This window comes from Opisthocomus hoazin, chromosome 1 (assembly GCF_030867145.1).
Source record: "Opisthocomus hoazin isolate bOpiHoa1 chromosome 1, bOpiHoa1.hap1, whole genome shotgun sequence".
Classification (NCBI taxonomy): domain Eukaryota; kingdom Metazoa; phylum Chordata; class Aves; order Opisthocomiformes; family Opisthocomidae; genus Opisthocomus; species Opisthocomus hoazin.
In genome coordinates, this window is record NC_134414.1 from 60,361,230 (window position 1) to 60,380,305 (window position 19,076).

At 43.2% G+C, this 19,076-nt stretch overlaps 1 protein-coding gene across 10 annotated transcripts in view; it reads left to right on the forward strand.

The window, feature by feature from the left end:
- Positions 1-19,076, forward strand: part of GPC5 (glypican 5) — an 846,827-nt gene that overhangs the window by 411,838 nt on the left and 415,913 nt on the right. For 8 of the 10 annotated variants that reach the window (XM_075423644.1, XM_075423689.1, XM_075423620.1 and 5 more), the window contains one exon: positions 16,983-17,145. In XM_075423644.1, coding sequence (XP_075279759.1) covers positions 16,983-17,145 — 163 coding nt within the window. The remainder of the gene's footprint in view (positions 1-16,982; positions 17,146-19,076) is intronic. The other 2 variants (XM_075423635.1, XM_075423714.1) reach the window with 1 other exon arrangement.

The following is a 19,076-nucleotide window of genomic DNA, read 5'->3' on the forward strand; positions in this document are numbered from 1 at the left end:
TCTTGCTGAAAGACTTTTACCATTTGTTTCAAAACCTATAAAATTCTGTCATAATGGGATGCAATGTCATACTTTGATGTTAAAAATTTAGTGATAACTGTGCATAAGAGTTGGTTGTCTGGGTGAATAAATCACTTGTGGTAGCAACTTTTGTTATCTGTATATGCCTCAGTTTTACTGGGGATAACTGAAGTCTACATAAAATACTATCCTGTAGTTCCACTTCTAGACCTAGAGACTATATGGATCAACAATTTACGTGCAGATAGATTAGGAAAAAAATCTGTATTACTGATTAAGTGCAGGCCACAAGGTCTTTTGTGGACCTACCATCTGCAGTAGTTATTAGCTGTTAGAGAGAAGTGTCTTGGAGGCTTATGCTATGATTTGTGTGAGATTTCTGAAATGCTGAGAACTCCGCAAACATGTCTCCTGGCTGAGCTGACTGTAGGTCTGAACTGGTCACTTCCACTCTTCTGCTGTGGGGATCAGTAGGGTGTATGCATATCAAGTCTACCTTTCATATGTGGCTTGCTGTTCTAACTTACTTCCAGTATGCATTACCCAGGGCTAAAAGAAAGATGTTTTCGTCTCATCAAGGAATTAGAGATTTACTATCCTGTTTGTCAATAACTTGTTGATTATTCCCTGTTATGTGCTAGGCACCAATGATAATGGTCTCTATTATCTATCATTGATTGCCCTGATAAACCATGTGTGAATTATTTCACAATGTCATCATCAGTTGTCAGAGAACAGGCTTTATAACCATTCATTGTCTTAATGACTTACAGACATAACTGAACTATGTCACACAGAATACCTGACAGAATAACTCAGCTGCATAGAGCCTGCAAATGAGTATGATATCAGATTGGCATGATATGTGAACAGAAACTGGTTTATTTACTTTTTTCTGACTCTTATTTCCTGCTGCAATATTATTTTAGTCTTTTTCTTTTTATAAAAAATAATTTGAGAGATATAAAGTGAGCATGACTGCTTTGTGAGATCCTCATATCTGAAACAGGACAATGGAGTCCTTCCATATAGTGTGTCTTACAAGGAGCTGCTACTCCTCATATCTGCATCTTCCATATTGTGTTTTGTTAACAGTCATGGTCCAAATGAGTTTGTCCAAATTCTAACACTAATCTTTCAGATAAGTAATCTTTTTTTTTTTTATTGTTGGACAATCAGCTTCCATTTCATTTAAACAAATATACTGTCTTGATTTTTTGTTTCTTCACAAAAATCTGGATAAGCGGTATCTCTGAAAATGTCATAGAACTGTAGAAAGAACTTTAGCTTCAGAAAGTGGCAAAAATTGATTATGTAACTGCTTCTTTAATATATCTGTATCCTCTTCCAGGATATATTTTCATTTTCCAGGCTCTAAGCAGCTTCATTGCTACTGCGTGTTAAACACACACAGTACCTCAGCTGAATGTAATATACTTTTGATGCTTCACAAGAGCTTATTCAATTTATAAAATGGTGTACATATGTGAGGCTTAATTATCATGTCAAAACAAATAGAAAGAATTTTCTTTCTCAAGCTCTATACAATAATTAAAAAGGATTATTAAAAGTTAGTCAATAACCTAAATTAGAGTGCAAAGACCTCAAGCTGACCAAAATTCAGTTAGTTCTTTGTCTGAAGGAAACGGAATAATTCTATTCCCCTGAATTTATTTGTTCATTTTTCATATAAGCAAATAATGGTACAGATAAAACAGAAGCTTGAAGTTTTTTTGCTTTAAGGCAACGTTCTGTGCTGTGTGCTACAATGTGGAAAATATCATTGAAAGCTTAGTCAGCTCACGGAGCTTTCATGGCCTTTTTAAAGCCAGGAGCAAAAGAATTACATCTTAGCAGCAGGTTTGGATGTTTTTGACTCCCTGGGTCAAATGATGAGATCTGATTTCCAGCTGAATCAGCTGTGGCTAGCTTTTGGCATGATTTCACAGAAAAACTGCATTCCTTATGAGATGCCTTAACTGCTGTGCACACCTTCTCAGTCGTATCAAGTTTTAGGATTCACGTAGTCATATATCTAGTCATATCTGAACTGATCTTTCTCACCAATAGAGAGAAATAAGTGGTTTTAGGATGCACTCCACCTCATCCTATAGATAAACGTGAAGCATGTTAGAGAAGGGGCCTTAAGGATTCCTACTTCTTTCTGCTGACCAGAAGATATCAGGATGAGTAGCTCAGATGTAATTATTCATAATTCAATGACATGAATCCTATTCAACTCTCAGGAAGTTGGTTGCTGCCATTCAGCGTGACCTGGATAGGCTGGAAAGTTGGGCAGAAAGGAACCTGATGAGGTTCAACAAGGGCAAGTGCAGGGTCCTGCACCTGGGGAGGAACAACCTCATGCACCAGTACAGGCTTGGGGTGGACCTGCTGGAGAGCAGCTCTGCGGAGAGGGACCTGGGTGTCCTGGTGGACGACAGGTTAACCATGAGCCAGCAGTGTGCCCTGGCTGCCAAGAAAGCCAATGGGATCCTGGGGTGCATCAAGAAGAGTGTGGCCAGCAGGACGAGGGAGGTTCTCCTTCCCCTCTACACTGCCCTGGTGAGGCCTCATCTGGAGTACTGTGTCCAGTTCTGGGCTCCCCAGTTCAAGAAAGATGAAGAGCTACAGGAGAGAGTCCAGCGGAGGGCTACGAGGATGGTGAGGGGACTGGAGCATCTGCCCTACGAGGAGAGGTTGAGGGAACTGGGCTTGTTCAGCCTGAAGAAGAGAAGGCTGCGAGGGGACCTTATAAATGCTTACAAATATCTGCAGGGTGGGTGTCAGGAGGATGGGGCCAAGCTCTTTTCAGTGGTTCCCAGTGACAGGACAAGGGGCAATGGGCACAAACTGAGGCACAGGAAGTTCCGTCTGGACATGAGGAGGAACTTCTTCCCTCTGAGGGTGACGGAGCAGTGGAACAGGCTGCCCAGGGAGGTTGTGGAGTCTCCTTCTCTGGAGATATTCAAGACCCGCCTGGACAGGGTCCTGTGCAGCCTGCTGTAGGTGACCCTGCTTCGGCAGGAGGGTTGGACTAGATGACCCACAGAGGTCCCTTCCAACCCCTACTATTCTGTGATTCTGTGAAGCTCTTCCTTTTGATTCCCAAATTTGTCTTTGAATGATAGAGCACAAACTGTTAGAGGCATGGTTATTAACATTCAAACATCACCTTAAATGCAGTATTAGCCCTGCTGTCAACTTAGTCTTCATGTATTTTACACAGCAGCTATTGCTTTTCCTCACTGACTCCAGAGACCACTTGTGTGAGGGCTGGAAATGTTTTGAAGGGAATGAAGAAAGTAGATTTATCATGTTGCTGGTGGATAAAAGAAAGAATTCTGTGAGTCAGCACTGCTCGTGACTCACTTCTACTGACCATCCACTGATTTACATTCACTGAAATTGGTTATCTGGGTAAATTACCAATTTATCCACTCACAGTAGAGTAGCAATAGGGAATATAATGTACCTCTAATAATCTGGTAATAATTTTGCTCGTGATGGCACCAATGATTATCATAATATATCTTTTTCTGTAATGTCTTCTGAATGGCGCTCCAGATGAAATGTCAAGTAATATGTTGTTCTTATAAAGTGAAAAGCATTCCAGAAAGTGTTGATATTTTAAAAATTTATCCTTTAAGTGGCTTAATATCATGCCCTTTCACCTGCAGGTCTGTGAAGTATAAGGAGAAATCAAACACAACAGTTTATCTGCAATTTTCATTATCTGTCATGCTGTTTAAGTCACTTGAGCTGTAACTTTAGTCTTATGTTTTCAGCAATGCTGAAAGGAAATTAGGGTTTGCAGATCATTAACTCTGCTTAAGTAACAATCCATGTCATAAAAGTGAAGGAACTTCTGCTTTTGTAGATATTAGCTCAGAATTTCCAGAGACTGGAAATACACAGATGGACAAGTGATGTAGTGTAGACAATTTGCTGTAAAGCCCAATCCTAGCTTACTTTCACAGTAGCAATTTTATATAAACATGGCTGCTGAAGCATTAAATACATAATTTATTCTTAAAAGAATAAAAAAATATTTGTTGTTTTGCTACTGTCATGATATCTATTTCTAAGAAACAGTCAGACTAATAACTGATTGATAATGTTGTCAGTACAAACCAGTGCATGATAATGAGGTAATAGACGTGTACTCATGTCCATACACATGATATCTTGCAGGCCGGTGAATTCTCTTCCATTCTGAAGCTTCCTTGGTATGCTTTTGGTGTATTGGGTTTGCATGGCAAGGTTTTAGTAGCAGGGGGGCTACAGGATGTCTTCTGTGAGAAGCTGCTAGAAACTTCCCACACATCTGATAGAGCCAACGCCAGCCAGCTCCAAGATGGACCAGCTGCTGGCCAAGGCCAAGCCCATCAGCGACGGGGGTAGGTCTTCTGTGATAGTGTATTTCAGATGGGGAAAAAAAACCCCTGTGGAACAGCAAATGTAGCTGGAGAGAGAAGTAAGACTATGTGAGAGAAACAACTCTGCAGACATCAAGGTCAGTGAAGAAGGAGGGGGAGGAGGTGTTCCAGGCACCCGAGCAGATAGTCTTCCCTTGCAGCTTGTGATGAAGATCATGGAAAGGCAAGCTGTGCCCCAGCAGCCCATGGAGGTCCACAGTGGAGCAGCTATCCACCTGTAGCCTGTGGAGGATCCCATGCCAGAGCAGGTGGATGTGCCCCAAGGAGGCTGTGACCCCGTGGGGAGCCTGCGCTGGAGCAGGCTTCTGCCCGGACCTGTGGACCCATGGAGAGAGGAGCCCACGCTGGAGCAGATTTGCTGGCAGGGCTTGTGACCCCATGGGGGACTCGCACTGGAGCAGCCTGTGAAAATTTTGTTTGCTTACTAAGTGGTTTTGAATCCTACCTGAATAACTACTGAGAAGAAATGCCTGGATTTTGAAGTAGTATTACAATAAAAAACTGGAGTAATTCTTGTTTCTACTATTCAAGTAGCAACTGTTTTGATCCTGAGGTAGTAAAGGTATATCACAAAAGCACAAAGGTTGTGTGGTGCAGTGCTGGTTCACAGCCAACGTACTGGTTCTTGCTCGTGTTCAGTGGGCAGAACGAATCTCTATTTCTTTCTGTGTTCAGATGAGTTGGCTTAGAGTAGAGAGATGTGTTACTTCCATCAGAGTTTCAGGGTGCTGTTTGGCTGGTGATTTTATGGAGTGGAATGAGTCTGCAGGCTTGAAATGTAGAGTTTTAGCCCTGGATCTTGGGCAGAAAGCAGTGGGTTTGACATAGCAGTGTGTGCATTGCTTGCACTTTCTGCATCATCTCAGGGACGTAAAGGCTATAGCTGATTAGAAATCTCATTCTGTCTTTGAAAATTACACTGAAAAAGAAAAAAAATAAAAAGAGGCTGACATACTTCACGCAGAACTACAGCTTTTTATCAGAAAAAGCCACAGGACATTATCATGAAAGTGCTGTAATACTAGTTATCTAAATACCAGTCTCCAGTATAAGCAGGACTGCTAAATTTGAATACAGATTTATGTTAAGGATCTTTCGCGTTATTGGAAATGAAACGCTGCAGGAGATCATGGCCTGCAGAGGCATGAGTAGTTTTTAAATGAGATCACTAAAGAGAAATGCTGTATTTTTAAGTATTCAGATATGTAACGTTAAGCAGAGGAATAAACTTTAGCATAGTTTATTCCTTTCATTTGAAAGAGTTCATAATAGTCATACTTCTAGAAAAAATTCTTCTAGGTTTGATTTGATTAGGTAAATTGAATTCACTGCTGGGCTCCTTTGGGATTCACTCCAGAAGTACTTATGATACACACATAAATGAAAGAGAGGAAACATTGTGACTGAGCTTAGTTCACATTGACTGCAACGGAGTATCATCAAGATATTTTTTTTGAAAAAGAATAAAATAAAATTCATAGAAAATCAATGTTTGCCCTGAAGGTATTTGATGTGTAAGATAAGTAAATAGGACACTAGATTTTTGTTCAAAGAGAACCAATATCATATCAGTTTCAGTAGTGTAAGCAAAAGTTCCCTTGCCTTTCAGTGTTTATCACTCATGAGAGATGAAATCACTTGTAACTTTATGCAAGCACAAGAAAGTAAAAAGATCTTCTTATTTAAACCAGATTACTTACGTGAATTCATAGATTCTTGAGAGTCAGAAGGGACCTTTTTGGTTATTTAGTCTAACCTCCTGCATATGCGTTCCTTGAACCCCTGAATTAATTCATGCTTTAAGACCAAAAACTGCTTGATCCAGCACATATATATGTATTTTTTTTTTCACAAACCTGACCAGAACAGTTAATAAATTATTTTGATATAAAACAACTCTCTTTTTTTTTCAAATGTACATTTTTGATAATATAGATTTGTTTGATTCACTTTGAATGTGTAAATAAAAGGGCTTGATTTGTTTGTTATTTTCACATGCTTTGGCCTGCTACACAAACCTGTCAAATATGTGTTTGCCATGTATGTGCTTGCAAGGCTGGTTAAATAAATTGTTGAGGTGGGGTTTATTTTGGTGCACAGAAGGATGAGCTCCTTGGTTAAAAACAAAAAATTTTTCTTCCTTTTTAACCACTATAAATAGAGCTCACTTCTTTGCCATCCTTTCTGAACAGAGGAAACAGGAACTGGTTCTGGGAGTAATAGAACAGCCCTAATCTGACTTAGTATTTCTATTTCTGTCCCCAAAGATATTCCATTACAATCTTTGACTAGAGCACTACTCTTGATAATTCATAGTCTTCCGGCTATCTAGGACACTCACAATTATTTTACAGTACAGAATATTTTGTCTTCTAATATGCATGTAATACAATGTTTAGACTTGCAAATTTACATTAGTCTTTATTTTATTATAGTATGCATTTTAAAATTCATTCGATTGCCTGGCTTACAAGATGAGGTATTTTCTTAGGTACTCTGTAATTTCTCTTTGTTATTTAGTAGTTCTCCAGTTCTCATAGCTGTGAAAGATTTATCATTACCATTTTGTGTTTTATACTGCTCTCCAGGTCATTGATAAAAGTCTTAAATAATCTTGAAAAATTACCAGACCCTATAGGACATTACGGTGGGTGTGTACTACAGGCCACCTGACCAGGAGGAGGAGGTTGATGAGGCCTTCTACAGGCAGCTGCAAGCAGCCTCACAGTCACAGGCCCTGGTTCTCATGGGGGACTTCAACCACCCTGACATCAGCTGGGAAGACCATACAGCTAGGCAGGCGCAATCCAGGAGGTTCCTACAGAGCATCGATGATAACTTTCTGATGCAAGTGGTGAAGGAACCAACAAGGAAAGGCGCGCTGCTGGACCTTGCATTAACAAACAAGGAGGGACTGGTGGAGGATGTGAAGGTCGGAGGTAGACTCGGCTGCAGTGACCATCTCGGGGGGGCAAGCGAATTTCCCCCCGGCCTCCCTCACCTGCCCAGTTGCCCTTAAGCAACAGGTATGGGGCTCTGGAATGTGAGGGACTGGCCACAGAGGATGTGGGTGAAGGTGAGGCTCCATCCAGGGGGTTGCCTAGAACGAGTCAGACAGCCCCACGTATTACAACTGCCTCAACTAAGAAAAAAAGGAGGGTCATTGTCATAGGTGATTCCCTTCTGAGGGGAACAGAGGGCCCGATCTGCCGACCGGACCCATCCCACAGGGAAGTCTGCTGCCTCCCTGGGGCCCGGGTTAGGGATGTTGCGAAGAAACTCCCTGGTCTGGTGCGGCCTTCTGATTACTACCCCCTCTTGGTAATGCAGGTTGGCGGGGATGAGGTAGCAGAAAGAAGTCCCAAGGCCATCAAAAGGGACTTCAGGGCACTGGGGCGACTGGTTGAGGGATCAGGGGCGCAGGTGGTGTTTTCCTCCATCCCATCAGTGGCAGGGGACAGCACTGAAAGGGGCAGGAAAACTCACCTGGTTAACAGGTGGCTCAGGGACTGGTGCCATCGGTCAAATTTTGGCTTTTTTGATCATGGGGAGGTATACACAGCACCGGGCCTGCTGGCAACAAGTGGAGCTCAGCTATCACAAAGGGGGAAAAGAATTCTTGGCCACGAGCTGGCGGGGCTCATTGAGAGGGCTTTAAACTAGCTTCGAAGGGGGAAGGGGATATTGCCCAGCTCACTAGGGATGAGCCTAGGCTTGGAGTGCCAAGGCCAGGGGTGAGATTGACAGCCCAGCTCAAGTGTGTTTACACCAATGCACGTAGTATGGGCAATAAACAAGAGGAGCTGGAAGCCATTATACAGCAGGACGGCTACGACTTGGTCGCCATCACAGAAACGTGGTGGGACAACTCGCATGACTGGCATGCTGTCATAGATGGCTACAGACTCTTTAGGAAAGACAGACCAACAAGGAGAGGTGGGGGAGTTGCTCTATATGTGAGGGAGCAACTGGAATGCATTGAACTTGGCCCGGGGGCAAATGAGGAACGAGTTGAAAGCTTGTGGGTTAGAATTAAGGGACAGGCTCACACGGGTGACATTATGGTGGGTGTATACTATAGGCCACCTGACCAGGAGGAGGAGGAGGTTGATGAGGCCTTCTACAGGCAGCTGCAAGCAGCCTCACAGTCACAGGCCCTGGTTCTCATGGGGGACTTCAACCACCCTGACATCAGCTGGGAAGACCATACAGCTAGGCAGGCGCAATCCAGGAGGTTCCTACAGAGCATCGATGATAACTTTCTGATGCAAGTGGTGGAGGAACCAACAAGGAAAGGCGCGCTGCTGGACCTCGTGTTAACAAACAAGGAGGGACTGGTGGAGGACGTGAAGGTTGGAGGTAGACTCGGCTGCAGTGACCATGAAATGGTCGAGTTCAGGATCCTGCGTGGAGGAAGCAGGGCGATAAGCAGGATCAAAACCCTGGACCTCAGGAGGGCTGACTTTGCCCTCTTCAAGGAGCTACTGGGAGGAATCCCTTGGGCCAGGGCTCTCGAAGGCAGGGGGGTCCATGAGTGCTGGTCGCTCTTTAAACAACACTTCTTCCATGCACAGGAGCAATGCATCCCCCTGAGAAAGAAATTTAGCAAAGGAGGCAGGAGACCTGCATGGTTAAACAAGGAGCTTCTAGCGGAGATCAGGCAGAAGAGAAAGGTGCATAGAATGTGGAAAGAGGGACAGGCCACTTGGGAAGAGTACAGAAACGTAGTGAGAGCATGCAGGGATGCGACGAGGAAGGCCAAGGCTCACCTGGAATTGAAGCTGGCAAGGGATGTCAAAAACAAAAAGACGGGCTTCTTCAACTACATCAGCAGCAAAAGGAAGGCTAGGGACAACGTGGGGCCGCTGCTGAATGAGGAGGGTGTCCTGGTGACGGAGGATGCGGAGAAGGCAGAGCTACTGAATGCCTTCTTTGCTTCAGTCTTCAGTGCTAAGACTGGCCCTCAGGAATCCCAGGCCCCGGAGGTAAGAGATGAAGCCTACAAAGAGAACGACTTTCCCTTGGTCGAGGACGACTGTGTGAGGGATCGCTTAAGCGATCTGGATGTCCACAAATCCATGGGCCCCGATGGAATGCACCCACGAGTGCTGAGAGAGCTGGCGGATGTCATTGCTGAGCCACTCTCCATCATCTTTGAGAGGTCCTGGAGGACAGGAGAGGTGCCCGAGGACTGGAGAAAGGCCAATGTCACTCCAATCTTCAAAAAGGGCAAGAAGGAGGACCCAGGGAACTGCAGGCCGGTCAGCCTCACCTCCATCCCGGGAAAGGTGATGGAGCAGCTTATCCTGGAGGCCATCATCAAGCAAGTGGAAGAAAAGAAGGTTATCAGGAGTAGTCAGCATGGATTCACCAAGGGGAAATCATGCCTGACCAATCTGATAGCTTTCTACGATGACATGACTGGCTGGGTAGACGAAGGGACAGCCGTGGATGTTATCTACCTTGACTTCAGCAAGGCTTTCGACACAGTCTCCCATGATATCCTCCTAGGGAAGCTGAGGAACTGTGGGCTGGATGAGTGGTCGGTGAAGTGGATAGAGAACTGGCTGAATGGCAGAACTCAGAGTGTTGTCATCAGCGGCTCTGAGTCTAGTTGGAGGCTGGTGACAAGTGGTGTCCCTCAGGGGTCAGTACTGGGCCCAGTCTTGTTTAACTTCTTCATCAACGACCTGGATGAAGAGTTAGAATGTACCCTCAGCAAGTTTGCTGATGACACCAAACTGGGAGGTGTGGTAGATACACCAGAAGGCTGTGCTGCCATTCAGCGTGACCTGGATAGGCTGGAAAGTTGGGCAGAAAGGAACCTGATGAGGTTCAACAAGGGCAAGTGCAGGGTCCTGCACCTGGGGAGGAACAACCTCATGCACCAGTACAGGCTTGGGGTGGACCTGCTGGAGAGCAGCTCTGCGGAGAGGGACCTGGGTGTCCTGGTGGACGACAGGTTAACCATGAGCCAGCAGTGTGCCCTGGCTGCCAAGAAAGCCAATGGGATCCTGGGGTGCATCAAGAAGAGTGTGGCCAGCAGGACGAGGGAGGTTCTCCTTCCCCTCTACACTGCCCTGGTGAGGCCTCATCTGGAGCACTGTGTCCAGTTCTGGGCTCCCCACTTCAAGAAAGATGAAGAGCTACAGGAGAGAGTCCAGCGGAGGGCTACAAGGATGGTGAGGGGACTGGAGCATCTCCACTACGAGGAGAGGTTGAGGGAACTGGGCTTGTTCAGCCTGAAGAAGAGAAGGCTGCGAGGGGACCTTATAAATGCCTACAAATATCTGAAGGGTGGGTGTCAGGAGGATGGGGCCAAGCTCTTTTCAGTGGTGCCCAGGGACAGGACAAGGGGCAATGGGCACAAACTGAGGCACAGGAAGTTCCGTCTGAACATGAGGAGGAACTTCTTCCCTCTGAGGGTGACGGAGCAGTGGAACAGGCTGCCCAGGGAGGTTGTGGAGTCTCCTTCTCTGGAGATATTCAAAACCCGCCTGGACAAGGTTCTGTGCAGCCTACTGTAGGTGACCCTGCTTCGGCAGGGGTTTGGACTAGATGACCCACAGAGGTCCCTTCCAACCCCTACTATTCTGTGATTCTGTGATTCTGTGATTCTGTGATTCTGTGACCATGAAATGGTGCAGTTCAGGATCCTGCGTGGAGGAAGCAGGGCGATAAGCAGGATGAAAACCCTGGACCTCAGGAGGGCTGACTTTGCCCTCTTCAAGGAGCTACTGGGAGGAATCCCTTGGGCCAGGGCTCTCGATTGCAGGGGGGTCCATGAGTGCTGGTCGCTCTTTAAACAACACTTCTTCCATGCACAGGAGCAATGCATCCCCCTGAGAAAGAAATCTAGCAAAGGAGGCAGGAGACCTGCATGGTTAAACAAGGAGCTTCTAGCGGAGATCAGGCAGAAGAGAAAGGTCCATGGAATGTGGAAAGAGGGGCAGGCCACTTGGGAAGAGTACAGGAATGTGGTCAGAGCGTGCAGGGATGCGACGAGGAAGGCCAAGGCCCACCTGGAATTGAAGCTGGCAAGGGATGTCAAAAACGACAAGAAAGGCTTCTTCAACTACATCAGCAGCAAAAGAAAGGCTAGGGACAATGTGGGGCCGCTGCTGAATGAGGCGGGTGTCCTGGTGACGGAGGATGCAGAGAAGGCAGAGCTACTGAATGCCTTCTTTGCTTCAGTCTTCAGTGCTAAGACTGGGCTTCAGGAATCCCAGGCCCCAGAGGTAAGAGAAGAAGCCTACAAAGAGGATGACTTTCCCTTGGTCGAGGAGGACTGTATGAGGGATTGCTTAAGCGATCTGGACGTCCACAAATCCATGGGCCCTGATGGAATGCACCCACGAGTGCTGAGAGAGCTGGCGGATGTCATTGCTGAGCCACTCTCCATCATCTTTGAGAGGTCCTGGAGGACAGGAGAGGTGCCCGAAGAGTGGAGAAAGGCCAATGTCACTCCAATCTTCAAAAAGGACAAGAAGGAGGACCCAGGGAACTGCAGGCTGGTCAGCCTCACCTCCATCCCGGGAAAGGTGATGGAGCAGATTATCCTGGAGGCCATCATCAAGCAAGTGGAGGAATAGAAGGTTATCAGGAGTAGTCAGCATGGATTCACCAAGATGAAATCATGCCTGACCAATTTAATAGCTTTCTACAATGACATGACTGGCTGGGTAGACGAAGGGAGAGCCGTGGATGTTGTCTACCTGGACTTCAGCAAGGCTTTCGACACAGTCTCCCATGATATCCTCCTAGGGAAGCTGAGGAAGTGTGGGCTGGATGAGTGGTCGGTGAAGTGGATAGAGAACTGGCTGAATGGCAGAACTCAGAGTGTTGTCATCAGCGGCGCTGAGTCTAGTTGGAGGCTGGTAACTAGTGATGTCCCCCAGGGGTCAGTACTGGGCCCAGTCTTGTTTAACTTCTTCATCAACGACCTGGATGAAGAGTTAGAATGTACCCTCAGCAAGTTTGCTGACGACACCAAACTGGGAGGTGTGGTAGACACTCCGGAAGTCTGTGCTGCCATTGAGCGTGACCTGGATAGGCTGGAGAGTTGGGCAGAGAGGAACATGATGAGGTTCAACAAAGGCAAATGCAGGGTCCTGCACCTGGGGAGGAACAACCTCATGCACCAGTACAGGCTTGGGGTGGACCTGCTGGAGTGCAGCTGTGCGGAGAGGGACCTGGGTGTCCTGGTGGACGACAGGTTAACCATGAGCCAGCAGTGTGCCCTGGCTGCCAAGAAAGCCAATGGGATCCTGGGTTGCATCAAGAAGAGTGTGGCCAGCAGGACGAGGGAGGTTCTCCTTCCCCTCTACACTGCCCTGGTGAGGCCTCATCTGGAGCACTGTGTCCAGTTCTGGGCTCCCCAATTCAAGAAAGATGAAGAGCTACAGGAGAGAGTCCAGCGGAGGGCTACGAGGATGGTGAGGGGACTGGAACCTCTCCCCTACGAGGAGAGGCTGAGGGAGCTGGGCTTGTTCAGCCTGAAGAAGAGAAGGCTGCGAGGGGACCTTATAAAGGCTTAGAAATATCTGAAGGGTGGGTGTCAGGAGGATGGGGCCAAGCTCTTTTCAGTGGTGCCCAGGGACAGGACAAGGGGCAATGGGCACAAACTGAAGCACAGGAAGTTCCATCTGAACATGAGGAGGAACTTCTTCCCTCTGAGGGTGACGGAGCAGTGGAACAGGCTGCCCAGGGAGGTGGTGGAGTCTCCTTCTCTGGAGATATCCAAGACCCACCTGGACAAGGTCCTGTGCAGCCTGCTGTAGGTGACCCTGCTTCGGCAGGAGGGTTGGACTAGATGACCCACAGAGGTCCCTTCCAACCCCTACTATTCTGTGATTCTGTGATTCTGTGACTGTACAAGAAACATATGTTCTTAGTGATAACTTTCCTGAATATGCTTTACATGCTCCAAGATTTGTCAGGAAGCTTCAAATACCCTTATAGATACCTTTGTGGTTGCTGTAAGCAGTTCTTTTTTGTACTGATATGTTATATAATACTGAGTCATATATTTACAGAACCCTTTAACTACTTCATTACAACAGTGTAATTGCTGCCACACAAACCTGTATTTTCGTCCTAAAAGATGAAATATCACAGCAATCATTAATTATTCTTTTTGGTATTATAACCTTTTTCAGAAATGCTGTTTGTGTTAAAGAAAGCTTTCCACTAACGCATCAGTGAAAATTCCAAGGGGCTTTTAGGTGATTTGGCAGTGAAAGATCTAAGCTGGAGGCCCAGTGTCCCAAAGTTACATAGGCAAGGTGTGAAGTTGGAGATTCCCAAAGACCTTTCAGCCGACTTACACCTGAATCGTTTACCTGTGCATGTGTGCATATGTACTACAGCAGTGGCAAGAAAACACATATTTTCTGTGAAAATAAAATGACATCAGCAGATGACATGTTTATAATACAAAAATCTTAGTTTAACAGACTTTCACCAAAATCAGGGGAAATATCCAGCAAATCTGGCCTGGAGCATAGGAGTGCCTACTGCAATCTCACAGCATGTGTGACTTCACCCTTGCCATAACTCAGTCTAACTAACATGGTTGGCAATAATATTTGCTGCTATTTTGATTGAAATTGAAAGACAATGATGCATGTTTAAACTCACAGTATTTTTTTTTTAAGACACTAATTTGATAGAATGGAAATCCTTTCTGGGCACCTAAAAGAAAAAGAGGTTATTTTAGCCTGCAATACGAAGGGAAGAACATTCATTGAACTATTTTTTTTAGGCATACAGTATACAGCTAGTAATATTCCTTATTTAGCTGGAAGACTAGGTAAGTGTCTACAACCAAATCCTGCAGTTATAACCTGTGCTTCTTTTCCTCTTAAATAATAGATCTATAAAAATCACAGTACAACAGAATAACAATTTTAAATTCATTTTATCTTTATTTCTAGTGTGAATCAAGCTAGCTTTGAAGAAGTACGTGGATTGTATAAATTTAATAAAGATTTTATATTAGATCTAAGCCATGCTTAGTAGAGAACCAGCACTGATATTTGTGAACTTATATGGATACAATATTTCTTCTTGTACAGTTAAGGAGACTGAAGAGAACAACAAAACCCAAATTACAAATGAGCTTGTTCATTCCTTAATCTCTACTCTTTCAAGTACAGTGAAAAGTTTGGAAAAAATAGAATACTTTTTCTACGTTGAACCTACTTTTAAAGCAATTTAGTGGGTTCATCTGGGGTTTCAGATCTCTAGTCATACGTCAATAATGTACAATAAGTAGAAAGGGATAAAAAAGAAAGAGAACATAATTACTTTGGGCTTAAATTTAGAGAAGTGACAAAATATAAAGCCAATACAATTTAAAGGCTGAGAAGGAGATAAAGAATGTAGAGGGGGATGCACGTTTTCAGGCTGAAAATATGTGTGTGTGTGTGTATTTATATATGCATATACTATACTGTGGAAATGTTGGCAGCAATTCTTGTATGAAAAACTGTCTTGTTGGAGGTTCATTCCCAAATTAATGCCACAGAGCTCAGAGATAAAGAGTACCCTGTCATAGAGCTGAGTTTGGAACTGTGTCATGACTTGAACTGGGCCAAAATAATAAGAAAAATGTCCTGTTTAACTGGGTGTAGTTCATTAAACTGGCTGTGTTTTTTTTTCCATAAATACTAAGCTGGAAAACGTATGGCATGGATTACACAATGAGCAAGGAGGAGGGCAAACTGTACAAAGAAACTTTTTTTCTCTTAGCTAGGTAGTTTGTCTTTCAGGTAGCTTATTACGGTCTAATAAGAATTTTGATTCAAAAGTGTTGCATAATTTGGTTCTGCTGATTCAGTGGTGAATGGCATTCTCCTGTTACACAGTGTTTGTTGCAAGTGGCTTTTATTAAGCTACTGAGATTTATCTGAGTGATGTCTTTGTAGTAGTGATTAAAATATTTTTGCTGCACGCTGTACAGCACTTAACAGATCGAGTAGTCTGGTAAGTGACTCCATACTCCATAAATAAACTGAATGTATTATCTAAAAACATAAGCCCAGCATCTTGCTTAAACAAGAAAGCAACAAAATTTTTGAACGTATAAAACAATTAAGTCTGTTTCAGAAATTAGTAGCTCCTTTTAGGAGAAAAAAATACCTGATTATTGAATTAAAGAATCTGAGCCACTGAAATTTTGGCCAGTTTAAAGAAATCCTGCTAGACTGAAGCAAGTACAATGCACGAGCCTGCACAAGTTGATATTTGGGACCAGATAAAATTGTAAGAATTCTTAACATTTGTAAGAACCTGTTCCTTTTGAGATTATGAAGTTTATACTAACCTGACATATAAACTGAACTGAATCTGGATGTGGCAGAGGGCACATTGTGTATGTATGAATGACAGTCATAGAAACATACAATCGTAAAATCATAGGTTGGAAAAGACCTCTAAGATCATTGAGTCCAACCATCCAACCAACACCACCATCCTTACTAAACCATATCCTGCAGTGCCACATCTACACGTTTTTTAAACACCTCCAGGGATGGGGACTCAAACACCTACCTGTCCTACCACTTAGTACTTAAAAAGTGGGATGACAGCATTTGTACATTTGATAGAAGAGAGATGAACATTATTCAGGTGATTGCTCAGCTCTGCTCAGCAGAACGGAGAAATGAGTCAAATCTTGAACTCTCTACCTGCTGCCTTGTAGATCATGCTGGCATCATTGGCCATGTCTATAGTGATAAATAAAAAGGAGCTGGAGAACAAGGTTGTGTACTGGACCCAAATCACCCACACCTCTTAGACCAGGATCAGCTATCCCTTAGCTTTGTTTTTGGTCACCCTTCTTAGTTCCCCCTAAACAAAGCCTGGATGTGTTTTGGGAAATCGTTCTCTCCAGGCTAGTACTGGCTCCAGCTGTACTAGTTTGGTCTGTTGCTCCTGATTAGGCATTTTATATTGTCCCAACACATTTTTTTCCTTCAGGTTCTACCAGATGCCTGTGTGACACACCCAGCGCACACAACATGTATGTTTTGAATTCACCAATATAGAGCTGCAGCACAGGTCTCATACTATTCCAGATATTGCAGACTGAAAAATACATGCAAATTAATAACTGTATATGAAGGCTATGTGTACACTGCATGGGTCTTGAAAAGATTCAGGGCCAGTTGCTATTGCTGTCTGTCTGCTCTAAATGGGATTAACCTGAAAGACTGAGGACATGTCCCTGTCCATTCCACTTGGCCTCTGGGCCAGCAATTAGAGCCTGATCTTCTTCTATCTAGCAATGAAGACACAGACTTTTTTTTTTTTTAATTAAAAAGGAAGTATACATCTCCAGATACCACTCTCTTAAATCTGTTTATAAGCAGGAAAAAAAAAAAGATAATTCTCATTCTGTGGATCTTGGAGTTTTCTTTTTAAATCAGATAATTACTAGAGAGAGATATATGCAATTTTGGGCACTAACTGAAGTTCTGCATCTGTACTGCTAACTTGTATACTGTATCTTGTCTTCAGCTGTTACAGGGCAAATCATTTCCTAAATATTATAAATGGAATCTCCAACAGACAGGCAGTGGTGGAGGCATGGATGAACAAATCAGTGGAGACTGTGATGATGAAGATGGTTGTGGAGGCTCAGGAAGTGGAGAAGTTAAAAGAGTCCTGAAAATTACAGACTGTAAGTCCATGATTCTGTTTCCTTTGTGCATTTAAACAGTGAATTGGCATATTTTCCACTAAGAAATACCACTGAGTTATCTTGGAAAAGGTATGGAAAAGTTGTCTGCATAATGTTTCCAAGATTTACAGAAATGGGACTACAATTATAGGTTTTCTATGAGCATGGTATGAATATGGGTAACAGTTACACCATAAAACATATTAACACATATTTGGCATAATGTAAACTGACTTCAACACAGTATTATATTCAAATAAAAGGTGTTACAATGACATGTTCCTGTGAGTTACCACTAAAACATAAAAAATTTGGCAGTTAAGCAGAGAAATTCTTCTAATTTTTCATGGAATAATGTGAAAATATAAGATTTAGTTGTGGTAGCTGAATTTCATAGAGCAGTACTGGAACCAATGTACTGTAGTCCACTCAGCATCAACGTCATTGCTACTTCTTACACTTCTTTCTGCTTTTCTTGCTGTTTCACTTTTTGTGGGGTATTTTTTATTTGCTTGTTATCTTTTTTTTTCTCCCGAACCACATTTGTAACAATTTACTTCAAAAAATCATTTATTTGTGCATGTCAGTGGCATGGAACTGTGAGCATGAGCAACTGGAATGAAGCACAAGTAAGTTTGATATTTGTCTGCATCAGGACATTATTCTGCATCTCTTACTTTTCTTGCCTGTGTAGAAATGCAAGCAGAGATGATGGGAATGGATGTCTGGTATCAACAAAACTGCATTTCTTTGTTTTGCTTTTTTATGTTTTGTTTTCTGCATATTGAATTTTTTTTGTGTGTTTTTCTGCATTTTGCATTGCAAAATACCTTACTAATAGATAAGAAGTTAAGATTGGTGTCAATCCCTGAATTTACCTATATTTACTAGATTTGAATATACTCCAAGTTTCCAAGCTTAGGTGAGAACCCCAGGTCCTTCTTGACCTGACGGTGAAAAGACAGTTTGGAAATGAAGCTATAGAGAAGCTGCAATGTATGCGTGCCCAGTTCTGGTTTGAATTACTGTAGAAATGAGACTCTGAGCATCCTGGGGCACACCTTATTAGGTCAGTTTGGATTCAGCCTTAAATGGTGTTGCACTGATACATAGTCTACACATTTTCAAGTCCTGCTGTACTTCTCTAGGTGGGATTTTAAGAGATCTGCAAAAAGGTTTGGACTCTTACTTCATGAGAGTGCCTTTGAAGATTTAACTTTGAAAAAAGAAGTTAGAAATCAAATATTTAAGAACAGATGTACTTTGGAATACTGAGTGTATTGCATCAATCTGATAATGACACTCTATTTTATGGAAAGACTGTAAAATAGTCTTAGAATATGACTAGGGCTATTAAGCAAGTATTAAATGACAAAAAAAATGGTGAGAATAGTACATTTTCTTTCACCTGCTTCTACTGCATTAGAATTTTCTTCATATTGACATATTTAGTGTAATCTTTTCAAAATGTCAAAATATAATTAGCCTTCATATTCTCTTTATGCTACATGTATTATAAATCTCTAGAATTGCAAACTACCTATCAGGCTTACTGAATTTTACACTTAATGCTGCTTCATTTGAACCTTTTCTAAGCTATTACTTAGCAAAAATATGAGTCCATACTGTTTAATATTATGACTTGTTCGTATATTTGTTGTTACTAGCACCTTCGATGAGCTATTGTGATTTTACAGATTTAAGCTGGCGTGCATTTAATGTCTGGAATGCACCTTAAAAGGTGTCTTGAATGCATACCAGAAAGAGTCCTAGACAATGTTACTTTGTTCTGAGGTATCACACATGCTTAATGATGTGGACTTTTTGTCCAATAAAACTGTTAAAATATTGCAATTAGGAAGAATTTTGTTACAATATGAGTCAGGAAGATCTTTTTCTGCAGAAATTGCTGCAGTGTATATTTGAGATAA